Below are 13,923 nucleotides of genomic sequence, written 5' to 3'. Positions count from 1 at the left end.
TACACTCATTCGATCTCCCTGCTCTGCTGATATTCTTGTATGTGACTGCTACACAAACTCCTCCTACTCCTCTCTGCTCGACTTCCCAGTAACAACGTCCAGTCAGACTCTCTTTACTCAGGACCTGCCAACATTCAGTGAATCTGTCTGGGTGACTAGAATAAGGATTGGTCTGACTCGTTAATGTTACTTTTCTGTTCTCATCAGATAAGAACAGCAGTGTGTTTTCTGTGTTTGGATCCAGTGTGATGTCACATGAATATTTTAAGAACTCAGCTCTGGTCTTGGGCTCTGGTTCTGGTTCTGACAGTAAAACATCCACTTCAGTCACTGTCTGTGAGATGTTTGTCCATTTCTCTCTCAGGACGTCCTGTAGTTTATCTCTGACTTCTGACACAGCCGCTGTCACGTCCTCAAAGTACCTCAGAGGACGGATCTTGATGCTGGATGAGTGTGTAGATTCACTGAGTGGTGACAGTGAGGGGTAGTCGTGTAGAAACTGGTTGTGGTCCTGTGTGTGTGACAGCTTCTTCATCTCAGCGTCTCTCCTCTTCAGCTCAGTGATCTCCTGCTCCAGCTTCTCCTGAAGCTCTCTGACTCGACTCACTTCAGTTTGCTGCTGGGATCTGACCTGCTGCTTCACATCAGAGCGTCTTTTCTCCATGAGACGGATCAGCTCAGTGAACATCTTCTCACTGTTCCCCACTGTTTTATCAGCGGAGCCATTGATAGCCTCCACCTCCTGTTGGAGCAGCTTCACATCTTTCTCTCTGTCCTGGATTCTCTGCTGGATGTTTTGTCGACTCACCTCCAGCTCTCTCTGCTTCTCGCTCCTTTCTGCTGCAGCTGAGACTGTGTCATGACCTTTGTGTTCATCCATTAAACAGAGGTGACAGATAGACTGCTGATCAGTGCGACAAAATACTTTCATCACCTCATCATGACGAGAGCAGACGTTCTCCTGGAGCTTCTTGGAGGGCTCCACCAGCTTGTGTTTTGCATAGGCAGGTGAATCATAATGAGGCTGGAGGTGTTTCTCACAAAATGAGATCAAACAGAAGAGACAGGACTTACAGGCTTTCAGTTTCCTCCCGGTGCAGACATCACAGGCCACATCTTCAGATCCAGCATAGCAGTGATCAGCAGGAGCAGCTTGGAGTCCAGTCTTCTTCAGCTCCTCCACTAAATCTGCCAACATGGTGTTTTTCCTCAGGTCAGGCCTCGCTGTGAAGGTCTGTCTACACTGAGGGCAGCTGTAGACTGTCTTCTCATCCTCTGTATCCCAGTGGCTTTTAATACACTTCATGCAGTAACTGTGTCCACAGGTAAGAGTCCCCGGATCCTTCAGGAGATCCTGACAGATTGAACAAGAGAAGGTTTCCCGGTCCAGCTGAACTCCTTTCTGCGCCATTTCTCCTCTCGGTAACAACGACTGTCTGAGATTCACTTCCTCATAACTGAAAACAAGTTTCACCTCTGATCTACAAAGCATGTGTCTGTGCATGTGACTGTGCAGGTGTTGTTGGTTACACCCATCCTCAAACTGTAGATCTAAAGGGGAGGGAACCATGAAGTATGAGGACAGAGTGCAGCAGGCTGTGTTTGAGAGCAGGAAGAAGAGGGAGGGCTGATAGAACTACGATTCATTCCAGGAAGAGGAGCGGTTTGAGAGAGATACTTGTTTACAACAGAGAACATTTCTCAACCAGCAGTATCGTCACAATTAACCACGGTGTGGGTTGAATATTTGACCCATTCAGCTGGGTTAAACAGGTAACCCTGTGTGTTTACATGCTCCTAATTTAATCCAGCAGTGTTTAACAAAATATCAAAGTTTATCCATTCAGCTTCAGCAGTAAAACAAAGACCAAGAGGAACAAGGATTTCAGATTATGTAAATAACTAAAAAAAGATAGTAGCAATAAAAAAAGCTAAGATCAAATAAAAACACAGAACAGCAATAAAATACAGGAGGGGGGGGGTGTGAAGGTTGTTTATAATATGTTTTGATTTGTAGTTTTTACCTGCAGTTAAAGATCGTTTTGTATTAAATGGCACCTTAAATCAGATTTCCCTGAGCTGCATTTACAAGAGCTCACCAGCAGGTGTCAGTGTGGCCACAATGTGAAACAAAACAGCTCTCATTGTTCTCTGAGGGATAAGTTCTGATTTCTGATTTTCACATGAAAAAAAAAAAGGAAATAAAAGTTTCACCTGAAAAAGGCTGCAGGAAAAAATATGCATTTGTCCTAAAGGAAGTGATTGATCTTAAGTTTAAATCATGAGCAAGTTCTCATCTTCACTTCATTTATATAAAGTAGCCTCCATAAGAAGACACACGTTCAAAGAAAAATAACTTGAATGACCAGACTCTTCTGTTTCTTGTCTCTCCAGAGAAGGTTTTTAGAAATGTAATAAGTACCTTCATGTCGACTCAGTATTCTCCCAGGTGAGTGCACACCTTCCTCCGGTTCTCTGCAGGAAGTCCAGACTCAGACTACATTTGTTCACCAGAGTCTGAAACTCTACAGGTGACATCAGCACCATGAAGTTAGATCGAAAGGTAATGAAAATATTTCAACACTCAAATGTGATATCACTGGAACATGTAGTCTGATTTCTGTTCTTTGCCTGGTTATTAGTTACAGGTTAGAACTACATTACCCAGAAGCCTTAGAAGCCAAGAGAAAAAGTAATATTTCCAAACAAAACCAGATATTATTTGTTAAGATTTCACTTCAGAGCCACAAAATGAGTCTTTCTAATGATTATCCACTTCAAATCTATTATTATTGTTTATTTTTTGAAGCATAAATACCAAATAAACAACGTCTCTATGCTTCTAAATGTGAGGATCTGATGTTTTTCTTGGTCGTACTTTATAGAGCAGTTAAAGTTTTTTTCTCTTTTTGGCTGTTGATGGACTTTGACTTTAACTTTGTTGTGACTTAGAGGAAATTCATTTAGCAGCCGCAGGTGAAAAAAAGAAACGTAACCTGTAGAAAACACACTCAGGAACACAGACTCAGACATTAGAGACGACGTAAAAACAAACAATAAATGCTACAGTACATCGAGTGACAACAGGAAACCAAGAAAAGACAAAAATGTCCACAAAAAAACAAAATAAAACCCATTATGAGTCACCACTCATCGGGGTCGGTCACATCAGGCCCGGCTTCCCACCCGGCCCCCAGAATAAACATTATTGTGACTGATTTAACAATCAACTTAAAAATAAAACCACAAGGCTGCAAAACTTGCATTAGATGAATGGGAGAAATTACATTCCCTCTCTGACACTTCTGAACATCTGTCAGCTGTCGGGCTTCTGTCTGGGCCCTTGTACAAATGTCGTTGATGACCCCTGACGTACAGGATCCGTAAGGAAAGCGGAATGAGCCTTTTGACTTTCAAACGTCAGTTACATAGCCTACTTAAAATAATTTTAGACACAGCCTTAATCTGTTAAGTGGAGTTGTAAAATTCAAGGTGCACTGGATGAAAGTTTCGTTTTGGTTCAGAACAGCTCGTTTCAAACAGTCAGTAACAGCTTTTGAGAACATACACGTTTGTGCAGATTTGCTGCACCAAGAGACGACCTCACGTGGATATTTCAGCCCCCCCCCCTTTTTTTTTTAGTCTGCCCCGGAACACAAAAGAGTCAAAGTATTTCAGGTTGTTTGTCATCCCTCTCTGTGTGTGTGTGTGTGTGTGTGTGTGTGTGTGTGTGTGTGTGTGTGTGTGTGTGTGTGTGTGTGTGTGTGTGCAGAGAGCATGGTGGTCCTGCACGCTCTCTTGTTCCTCCACCTCAGCTCTGTGTACCGTCTGTCCTGTCCTCTTTTCAGACTCATCGGCAGGTAAATACACCGCAACACAACACACACACACACACACACACACACACACACACACACACACACACACACAGTAAAAACCTGCTGCAGACACAGAAGAAGAAGAGGAGGAGGAGGAGGATCCCAGACAGTCTTTAGACCCCGAGTGTGTAGAAAAGGCAAATTGTGAACATATAATTAATCCCTGAAGGTTCACACTCTGTTATTGAGAGACATGTTACTCTCACACACACATAGACCAGAAATACAAACAAGACCTGTGGACATGCATTAGTGGGTCTACTGTGCAGGGAGCAAGCCAGAGCAGTTGGGGTTCGGTGCCTTGCTCAAGTAAGCACCTCGGCAGTAAGCAGTAAATGAGTGGGAGCAAAAACTGATTTTTAATCTGGAACTTTTGACACAGCAGTTATTTGACTCAAACCGTGTGCCAACATCCCTACAAAATGTAAGGAACGCAAATAAGACACAGAAACAGAGGCATTCACTGTCACAAGTGCTGAATTACTTATATGCAACAAAATACCACCGAGGTGTAACCACTGCAGAATCATTCACACACTGATGGTAGAGGCTGCTGAGTGAAGAGTCCATCAGAAGTAAGTAATTAATTCACACACCGCCAATGAAGCAGCGGGAGCAACTTGGGGTTAAGTGTCTTGCCCAAGGACACATCAGACATGTAGCTGCAGGAGCTGGGGATCGAACCCACAACTCTCCGGTTGAGAGACGACCGACTCTACCAACTGAGCCACAGCCGTGCAAGCCAGCATCACAACTCACAATATGAGCATTTGCAATAAACACATTGCTAAAGTCTAAAAAAAACTATTAAAAAAATAATAATAATAAAAAAAGAACAAACATGTTAAAGTCTGAATTTTAGTGGGCAGAAAAAATAGTTTCACTTCATCCAGAATGTTTTGAAAGTGTCCTGTTTGTACTTTCTTATTCATAGACTATTTTTTTTTTTTTTACAGGGATTTATGAACTTTAACTTATAGACTATATTTACAGCAATCAATACTTCAAGCCCCCGTTTCTTTTTGGGCACTATTGTTTTTTCCGCAAGGTGAATTACCCCCCGCGGACAATTCAGTAATCTAATTGTGACAATGCAGTTGTTGTAGAGGGCATCACCTGGCTGTGCAGTGGCACCAATATCCCGACCCATCCTCATATTTGATTCAGTCAGTAAAGGGACCAGTGCTTTAAACCAAAGCAGTGACCCCAAAATGTGCAAAGTGTTTAATGACAGTAGGAAACCTCGCTGCTCTGCAGCATTTTTGCAGTGAACTAAAGTAAAATGAAGAGTCTTTACCATCTTTAGGAGAGACGGCCCCCCAATTCATTTTTGCCTATAGGGCCCCCTATACGCTAGAATCGCCACTGCCTGTTACAAGCTTTAACTAGTCTTTATTTGATTTATTTGTTTACAGCACTTTTAATTGTAACAGCAGGATTTATGCTTTTATGTTATCTTTTGCCAAATGCCGTTACACGTTTTAAATGTGAGTTTGTACGTTTAGAGTATTTTAGTGTGTTTAACCCTCATTCATCATTATCAACTATTTAATAACATTTGAGCAAATTTCACCTCTTTATCCGGCTGTTAGTGCACATGGCACCATTTTTTGTAAGATGTCCACTATCAAAAACAAAATGCTATAAAAATAGTTCAATTAATTTCATTTTTGAGGATTTTAACCCTTTGAATGCCGGGTTGATAACATCATGCTAATAATTTTTATGAAAATATCCTCAAAATGATCAAATGTTTGGTAGTTTTGAGCAGGGCAAAAGTTTTTAAATAGACTTTAGAAGCAGGAACATTTTTTTGAATCTGCACTATTTTAATAGTGGACATTTTTGTCCTTAATGATTTAAGAGGGTAGTGAATTAAACTGATGCCTGGGGGTTAATAGGCCTTGTAGCTACTTGACTTTTATAATATGTAAAATGTGTATTTTTATCGGTTTATTCAGTGTTTGTTGTATTTTTTTATTTTTATTAAAGTGTAGTTTACACTGGCTGCTCGTGCTGATATGTAGCTACATATTCAAATGAATCTCGAGGAGGGATGGAGGGAGACATCTGATTGGTTCCTGGCTCCTCCAGCAGCAGCAGCAGCAGCAGCAGCTCAGGTGTCAGAGCCCGCGGTCTCTTCAGTCTGCAGCTGCTCCGCTGCGATGAGGCAGTCCCGGTGGTAACGACTTATACCGGAAGGACAGGTGTCGGTGTGTGGATGAGTTTACCGGGGGACCGTGCACGATGCAGCTGAGCGCCGTTAAGATGGAGGGACACGAACACGCGGAGTGGAGCGGCGGCAGCTACTACGGAGAGACCGAGGTCCGTGCACTCTACAGCGGCTTCAGTGTGAGCGGAGCCCCGCTGATTATCAGGCGCAGAGTTAGACCTGAAAGATCATTCATTTATTGATCAGATATCATTTCTCCTGCAGAACAAAACAACAGATAAATATTACAAGTTAACTTTATACGATTTTTAAAAATACATAGACCTTTATTACTATTTGCTGCACATTTTATGTAATCATCTAATCATGAAAATAATCTTTATTCTGTCAAACTTACTCTATACATTTTTATTCTCACTATCTTTTATAAAAATATTTTATCTGATATTTGCAAACGTTATTTCCTGCAGTGCATGATGATATAAAGATATTTAAGGAGGCTTTTCGTACAGAGTTATAGGTGTAAATTATTCTAACAAAAAAAAATTCTGCTAAACTATTTGGATTTTAATTTGAGTTGTTTTATTCCTGACATGTGACACAAGACAGAAGGTGAACACAAAGACAGAAAAATAGGTAATAATTACAAACAGAGGTAAATAAAACAAAGATTTGATGAGCATGTCCGGAGAGGAGGAAGACGTAGGCCTATAATCCCTCCCCCTCTCCATTAACGGGCTTCTTAACCATCTCTTCAGCTCATCATTTATAATTTAATTATATATTAACTAACCTGTGATTAAGCTTTTTTTTCATCCCATAAATAACGAAAATGCAGCAGAATCTGCTTAGAAACAGGAATATTTTCGTTCCTCTGCGGGATCAAAGTTCTTATAAATAATAATAATAATAAATTCAAAATGTTGAAATGAATGCAAAATAAAGATAAATTAAATGGAGGTGAAATCACATACACCTGCACAGCGCCGTCAGTCTTTATATCCGTGTGCAGAGGATGGCAGGAAAACATCATCCTGAGGAGATTCAGCGCACAGGAAAGCTGAATGACTTCTTCTTTTTATTCAAATATATTCTCAAACAAACAAACAAACAAACAAACGTGTTTCTTCAGCGTTGTGATGAAGCCATGCATGCGGACTATTTGTTCAGTATAATTAAATAAACAGAAGCCATTCAGCTTTCTGAACGTGTGCACTGAATCTCCTCATCTGAATTTAATCTAAGTTTGTTCTGATTTATAAAAGGGGATTTAATTTCTCAGCTTATTTAATTAAACATAATTGGATTTTAAGTTTATGGTATGATGTTAAACCGTAAAACTTCTATTAGTAGCCCAGCAGGCTTTTATTTAATCAGTCTATAAAATACCTTTAATTCGGACAGGCGCCCAAATTGGGCAAAGATGGGAAAGACTGTAACATCTTACATTTACACCAGAAAGAATATTTGAATGTGCTCAAAATTACAATATTGATTATTCTTTTTTAAATTACAAATTAAGGATTTTCTCTTATTTTGAAAGCGAGCCTTATTTTGAGAGAGAGAGAGGGAGAAAGAGAGAGAGAGAGAGAGAGAGAGAGAAAGAGAGACAGAGAGAGACAGAGAGAGAAAGAGAGAGAGAAAGAGAGAGAGAGAGAGAGAGAGACAGAGAGAGAGAGAGAGAGAGAGAGAGAGAAAGAGAGAAAGAGAGAAAGAGAGAGAGAGAGAGAGAGATCTTTGTTATTATATTTTCAAAGTAACCCTAAATACAAACTGAAGGGGCTTCTAATCGTGTTACATCGAGTTACAAAATGATATCCGGTCACTTTAAGTCTAACTCTCTGCACAACATCTCTGAATGTCATGTTTTAGCTTTTTTTATTCCTATATTCTTATTTTATTTGCACTCATAAGCACGCTCTTCTTCTCGTCTTTTTGCTCCTGCTACACTTGAATTTCCACACTGAGGGTCAATAAAGGATTAGCTGATCTTAGTGAAAGGCACGGGGCCTTACATTTTTTTTCATGTTTATTTTTGGGCCTTTTATGCCTTTATAGTGGACAGAGTCAGAAACCTGGGTAAATGAGCCCCAGGTCGGATTTGAACCCACGCTTGGAGGACTATAGCCTCCGTACTTGGGGCAGGCGCAGAGTTTCAGCAAAAAAATAAAAGAGAGAGATAGAGACACGTTTTTAAAATCTCCCCAAGCCGACTAAACGCTCGACTTAAAGGTGAACAGGGCGATGCAGCGATCACACCTGCAGCCAGGGGCGCCGCCAGGAACTCTGGGCGCCGTGATAAAGAGCTCTCATCGGGGCCCGGCCACCAGCAGCAGTGAGGATGTCTGAATGGTAAAGGAGGAGCAGTGACAGTTATTGATATGAGCACGCTGTCAACCAATCTTTGTTTGTTTAGCGATAAGATGCAGGAAGGAGTTCTCCTTTGTGTTCCTCTCGTTCCTGTTGTTCTCACTTCCTCTCCGCTGAGGTGGAGGTCGGAGCAGGCCGTGCATGAATGAGGACGGCGGTGGTTGTGGGCAGTTACGGGCCCTCAGAATCGTCCTGAACGACTCCTCCTCCTCCTGCATGCTTTAATTATTATTCTAAAGATGGAGCATCAGAATCTCTTCACATTTCTTATGAACAGCGATCGGATCAAATCAGTCAGCTCAGGTCACGTCTTTAATGTGAGGTTTTAGTTTTTATCACATTTCAGAGTCCACATTTAAGAATTCAGTTTCTCTCTGTCTGAGTGATAAAACTACTTTTAGGCATCTTATTGGGAAATTAAGACGTAAACTTTTCAGAAGAGACATATGTAGGCTGATGCATTTTAAAGTCCAATTAAACCTTATTTTTCATTTTCATCAGTTAATCCTTTATTGAAGCAGGAAAGAAACAAGCTGAGATTAAAAATCTAAGACACAAATAACAAATCTAAAAAACAAACGTTTGTCAAGATCGTCCACACACACACATCGGGGAGAACATCTGCAGCCAGATGTGTCCCCCTCCAGTTCAGTTAACCTCCTCTTAAAATCATCCAATGAGAGCAACTCGCTCCAAGTTTCAAACCTTCATTTATCCTCAAAAGGACGCTGAGGTTTCCAACGCCATCGAGATTACAAGCGCATTAAAACGAGCAAAAAAACCCCACAAGAATCAGTGACAGACACCTGAGATCCATTACACACAGTTTCAATTTGAAACAAAAAGCGGCTGGAAATCAAATTCTTAAACTCTGCAAGTGAGGGAAGAGCGCTGATTCTTAGAGTTTGCTGGAGGGCATCAACAGAAAATGTAGATTTACAGAGTTCAGTGACAGCTGGAGGGACTTTTAAGAACGGGTCATGAAGGCGCCTGAATTCCACTCCAACAGGTCTGAGATGTGAGGTGGAAGTTCACCAATAAGAGACTTGAAAATAATCAAAAAAACAAAATTAGCTGCTCCTCTCTTCAAGAGAAGGCCGACCGACCTTCTCATACAGCTCCAGAAGCTTTAGAGCTGTATTCCCCTAAGCGGGCGGCCCAGGTTCAAATCCAGCCTGTACCTCCTTTTCCCACATGTCATTCCTCACTCTCTCTCTCTCTCTCTCTCTGATTTCCAACTCTATCCACTGTCCTCTCTCTCCATTAAAGACACAAAACGCTCAAAAGCAAATCTTAAAAATAATTTTAAAAAAAAGATTCCAAGACGATTTTAAACATTTTTAAGAGTTCAGTAACAAAGTGATAAAATAAAAGAGGGATGATCAAAATAAGAAGAGACAATAAATTAAAACACACAAAAAAATGTTTGTAAAATACAATAAAATAATGTTAAAACAATTAGAAATGTTTGTATAATTATAATCATAAAAACTGAATTCCTGATTCCAGTTGGTAACCTGGCGGTTAGTGTAATGTCCCGATGTACAGAGGCTTTGGTTCCGGGTTCAAATCTGACCTCTGGCGCCTCTCTCTCTTTGTTTTTGTTTTTTTAGTATTCATTCATAGGGTCACAACAAATATTCTACTACCTCTTCACTTCTCCTAAAACGTGACAATTATCTCTTATAAATATTTTTTAATGAGCGCAAAAACTGAAGATGTTTGGGTTTAAGAACTCCATGTGGAGGCGTCCGCTGTGCGTTTGACGTGACGACATTTAAAGTCTTTATGTGATTTTTCACACTTAAATATAAATCAAGTATATCCTCTGAAAATAACTCTGTGAGTCATGTCTGTCTACAATGGGTGTAACACCCGAGTCCCACTGTCTGTGATGTTTTCAGAGTTTTCAGAGTCCTATCTTCAGCTTGTTTACATCGCCGGGACAGCCGGCTGACTCCTCCCCTCGTGTATAAAAGTTGTTTAATTGAGGGACTAGAGAAAAGAAGAATAACATACTGTACTCACTGCTTAACTGTGTTTCTAGATCACGCTCATTTCAGGTAAATTTACATGCAGTGTGAAGATACCAGCATGATAAAGATCGCTAGCATTAGCATGCTAACACAACAATGCAGCGCAAGTTGTTTTGGTTTCATGCTGGTGCTCAAGGGCGACATCTGCTGGATCAAAACATCACATATAAAGCCTTTGAGGTCAAACTCTGGCCTAGTGTCCTCATGTAAGGCGGGTATTTTTAAATACGCACTGTTTGTAAAACTCCTTCCAGGGTGAAGATTTTCAGAAACTCAGTTTAAGGAGTTCTGATGTGAAGTCTTGTTTCTGTAAGGTCACGCTGTGCGCCGATTCTCCTGCGGCCTCGCTGTCACTGTAGTTTACACGACATCAGTGCGATAGCAGACGTAGACAAACTAGTGGAGGCGCCTGAATGGACACTTTTGTAAAATGAAATGGTCGTTGCGCAGGAATGGAGAGAACATTTCAACTTGTCAAAGTCAGCATGTGGACAGGATTATTATTTTTTTAAACGAGGGAGGAAAACCACATTTAAAAAAAAAATTGTGTGGACAAATCAAATCAAATAATCAATCAGATCAGGAAGAGATCCACAGATTCATTCATAGATTTTGGTAAATATTTATATTCATTGTTTTTTGTTTGTTCGACTTCATCTGTTTTTCTCTCAGGCATGTTTCAAATTAAGATTAAAGTTTATTTCTGAAATAAGGAGAGGAGTTCTTTTATCATTTCATGACTTCAGGTTTGAAAACTTGTTCCCCCCGTGTTGTGTTTCAGTGTTTCCCCGCCGTCAGCAGCCTGAGCGCCGGTCTGTCCATGAACTCTATGAGCGGCTACATGAGCGCGCCGGGCATGACCAGCAGCGGACACATGAACGCTCATTACATGACCCAGGCCGGGGTCAGCCACTCCCCGATGCCCGGCGGGGTGTCGCAGAGCCCCGGGGCCGGATCCGGGATGACCGGCCTGGTGAGCCAGCTGAGCCCGCCTTCTTATGGGAACATCCAGATGCTGAGCCCGGTGTACGGAGCGGCCTGCGGGGTCGCACCCAGGGAGCCCAAACCGCCGTACAGGAGGAGCTACACGCACGCGAAGCCCCCGTACTCCTACATCTCCCTCATCACCATGGCGATACAGCAATCGGGAAGCAAGATGCTGACGCTGAACGAGATCTACCAGTGGATCATGGACCTGTTCCCGTTCTACCGGCAGAACCAACAGCGGTGGCAGAACTCCATCCGACACTCGCTCTCCTTCAACGACTGCTTCATCAAGGTGCCCCGCCTGCCGGACAAACCGGGGAAGGGCTCCTTCTGGGCGCTGCACCCGGACTCCGGGAACATGTTCGAGAACGGGTGCTACCTGCGCAGACAGAAGCGCTTCAAGATGGGGAAGAGGGCCGCGGCAGGGGGCGGCGGGGAGGAGGCGGGGAGGAAGAAGGAGGGTGGCGGCGGCGGCGGCGGCTCGGTGACATCCGGCGGCACCGTCCCAGACTCCCCCCACTCCTCCTCACCTCACTCCGCCTCCCCCCCCTCCCCCTCCTCCCCTCCGCCCTCCGACGTCAAGACAACCGTCCACCATCACAAACTGTGCCCGCCCAGCCCCGCGCGCGTGCCCTCCCCCCTCGCTCACACGCAGCACCTCTACTCCCACCATCACCCCCTGCTGCTGCACGAGGCCTCGCACCTGAAACCAGACCCCTACCATTACCCCCACCCTCATCAACCCCACCACCAGTACTCCTTCAGCCACCCCTTCTCCATCAACAACCTCATGTCGGAGCCGGCGGCGGGTCAGTACGGAGGTTACTCCTGCCCGGTGTCCGGGGCGCTCGTGGCGGGCAGAGCGGGCCTGGACCCCGGTCACAGCGATGGCGGCTACTACCGCGGAGTTTACAGCAGAACCGTCATGAACACCTGAAATAACACCTGACTTTTTTTTTACAGTGTAGTAAATTTTCCACTTCTCATAATTTGTCCTTTTAAGTGTTCAAGTGTGCAACTGATTAAATCTTTATACAAAACCTCGTTTGTGTTTTTTTTCAACGCCTCACACCAACGCGTGTTTTTAAAGCGACCATGAAGCTGCAGCAGAGGCTCGAAGAAGGCGGGATGAAGAACTCTGCCGTCGGCCTTCAGGCTCCTCATTGGAGCAGCGTCTGCAGGGTCACACAAACATGAACGCAGCGGTAGATAAGACGACAAACAATGAGGGTAAGAGGGTGAAGTGTTTCCTCTTAAATCACATTAACAGAGTCACGCTGAAGGCAGCAGTTAATCAGCATCTTCACTAAGGTGTCACATGGTGTTTTATATATGAGGGGAGGGGGAGGGGGAGGGGGAGGCTTTCTGCTAGGGGTAGGAAATTAATAGAAACCGACATTTACAACCTCTTTCCCATGTTGATTATTTTGATTATTTTCAGGAAAGAGTCCTGGAAGCAATGTCCGTCGTTTGGACACATTTTGTCTTTAGGGAAGACGACACCGAACAAAAAAAGAAGACAAATTCAAACACTGAAGAAAAAACTGTTTGCAAAAAAAATGCAAGATATTTTTTTTTTTTTACAATTTTAGAGAAGTTCATTTCTACTTTCTAAACTAAAATGTGTCATTTTTAATTTCAAGCCATGCTGTGATTTCAGTTTGAAATATTCAATAAATAACCCTAAAATCTTTCATCAGATATTCACTCTTTCATTAGGAAACAAACCCAGCTTTAATATCTGAGCTTATTTACAGTAGAGACCATGTCAGAGAACTATGAGGGCAAAAAACAAAAACAGAAATATTCGTAACCGAGGTCAAATGTTCAATTCATTGTGATGTTGATTTGAGGTTACATCACCCAGCCTTACTTTCTGGGCCCCAACCAAATTCCAGATTTAAGCAATGATAAGCCATTTCTCAACGAAACACTCACCTTTATTAACATGACTTTAATACATATTTCATCATGTAGTCCCCTCGTCCTCAAATCGTAGGTGTAGTTATCCACTGAATGAAGAAGTAGCCAGGACCACACGATTAAATGTTTACTTAAACAAAAATGAACAAAAAAACAGATGCAGGTTAATCCAAAACTATACAAAAAGAGAGAGATGAGGAGAGACGTCATGAGACTGTGTGGCTCCACCCTCTGCTTGTCCACAAGCCCCTCCCCCTCCCAGATCCAATGATGAACAAAAATGATTACATGCATCCTTACATTTAACATGATGAGCAATAAGCCTCCTACATCTGAGCCCTTTTGTAAAGAAATGTTAAAGTAATTGAACGTAACCGTTATAGGCCGGTAATGTCCGACTGTGTGTAACCATTAGGGCCGGGTGTTTCCCAGAACCCAACGATGCGATACGATCATGATAAACATTGATTTTGAATAATGACCATGTCCTACCAGGAAGTCACTACAACAGCTGTTCTTTGTTGTTGAGAATAACATTAGAGGCGATCCTATAACT

At 42.5% G+C, this 13,923-nt stretch overlaps 3 protein-coding genes across 3 annotated transcripts in view; 1 reads left to right on the top strand and 2 right to left on the bottom strand.

Annotated features, from left to right (window-relative positions):
* The window catches only part of LOC136182752 (tripartite motif-containing protein 16-like), a 2,054-nt gene extending 986 nt beyond the window's left edge, over positions 1 to 1,068 (bottom strand). Inside the window, exon 1 of the mRNA XM_065964027.1 lies at positions 1 to 1,068. This exon is cut by the window's left edge and continues 986 nt beyond it. Coding sequence (XP_065820099.1) covers positions 1 to 931 — 931 coding nt within the window. The 5' untranslated portion in view covers positions 932 to 1,068.
* LOC110000251 (protein CEBPZOS) overlaps positions 1 to 1,364 on the bottom strand; it is an 8,981-nt gene extending 7,617 nt beyond the window's left edge. The window contains exon 1 of the mRNA XM_029281544.2: positions 1,075 to 1,364. The gene's annotated coding sequence lies outside the window, so the exon portion shown is untranslated. The remainder of the gene's footprint in view (positions 1 to 1,074) is intronic.
* Positions 1,365 to 5,763: 4,399 nt separating this feature from the next.
* On the top strand, positions 5,764 to 12,484 carry LOC110000248 (hepatocyte nuclear factor 3-beta-like). The gene is made up of 2 exons (XM_020655488.3): positions 5,764 to 6,203; positions 11,239 to 12,484. The coding sequence occupies exons 1-2, from the start codon at positions 6,126 to 6,128 to the stop codon at positions 12,379 to 12,381; spliced, it is 1,221 nt and encodes a 406-aa protein (XP_020511144.2). The 5' UTR covers positions 5,764 to 6,125; the 3' UTR covers positions 12,382 to 12,484.
* The last annotated feature ends 1,439 nt before the right edge of the window (positions 12,485 to 13,923 follow it).

Source organism: Labrus bergylta, chromosome 15 (genome assembly GCF_963930695.1).
Source record: "Labrus bergylta chromosome 15, fLabBer1.1, whole genome shotgun sequence".
In the NCBI taxonomy this organism is placed as follows: Eukaryota; Metazoa; Chordata; class Actinopteri; order Labriformes; family Labridae; genus Labrus; species Labrus bergylta.
This window is presented reverse-complemented; position numbering and strand designations above follow the sequence as displayed.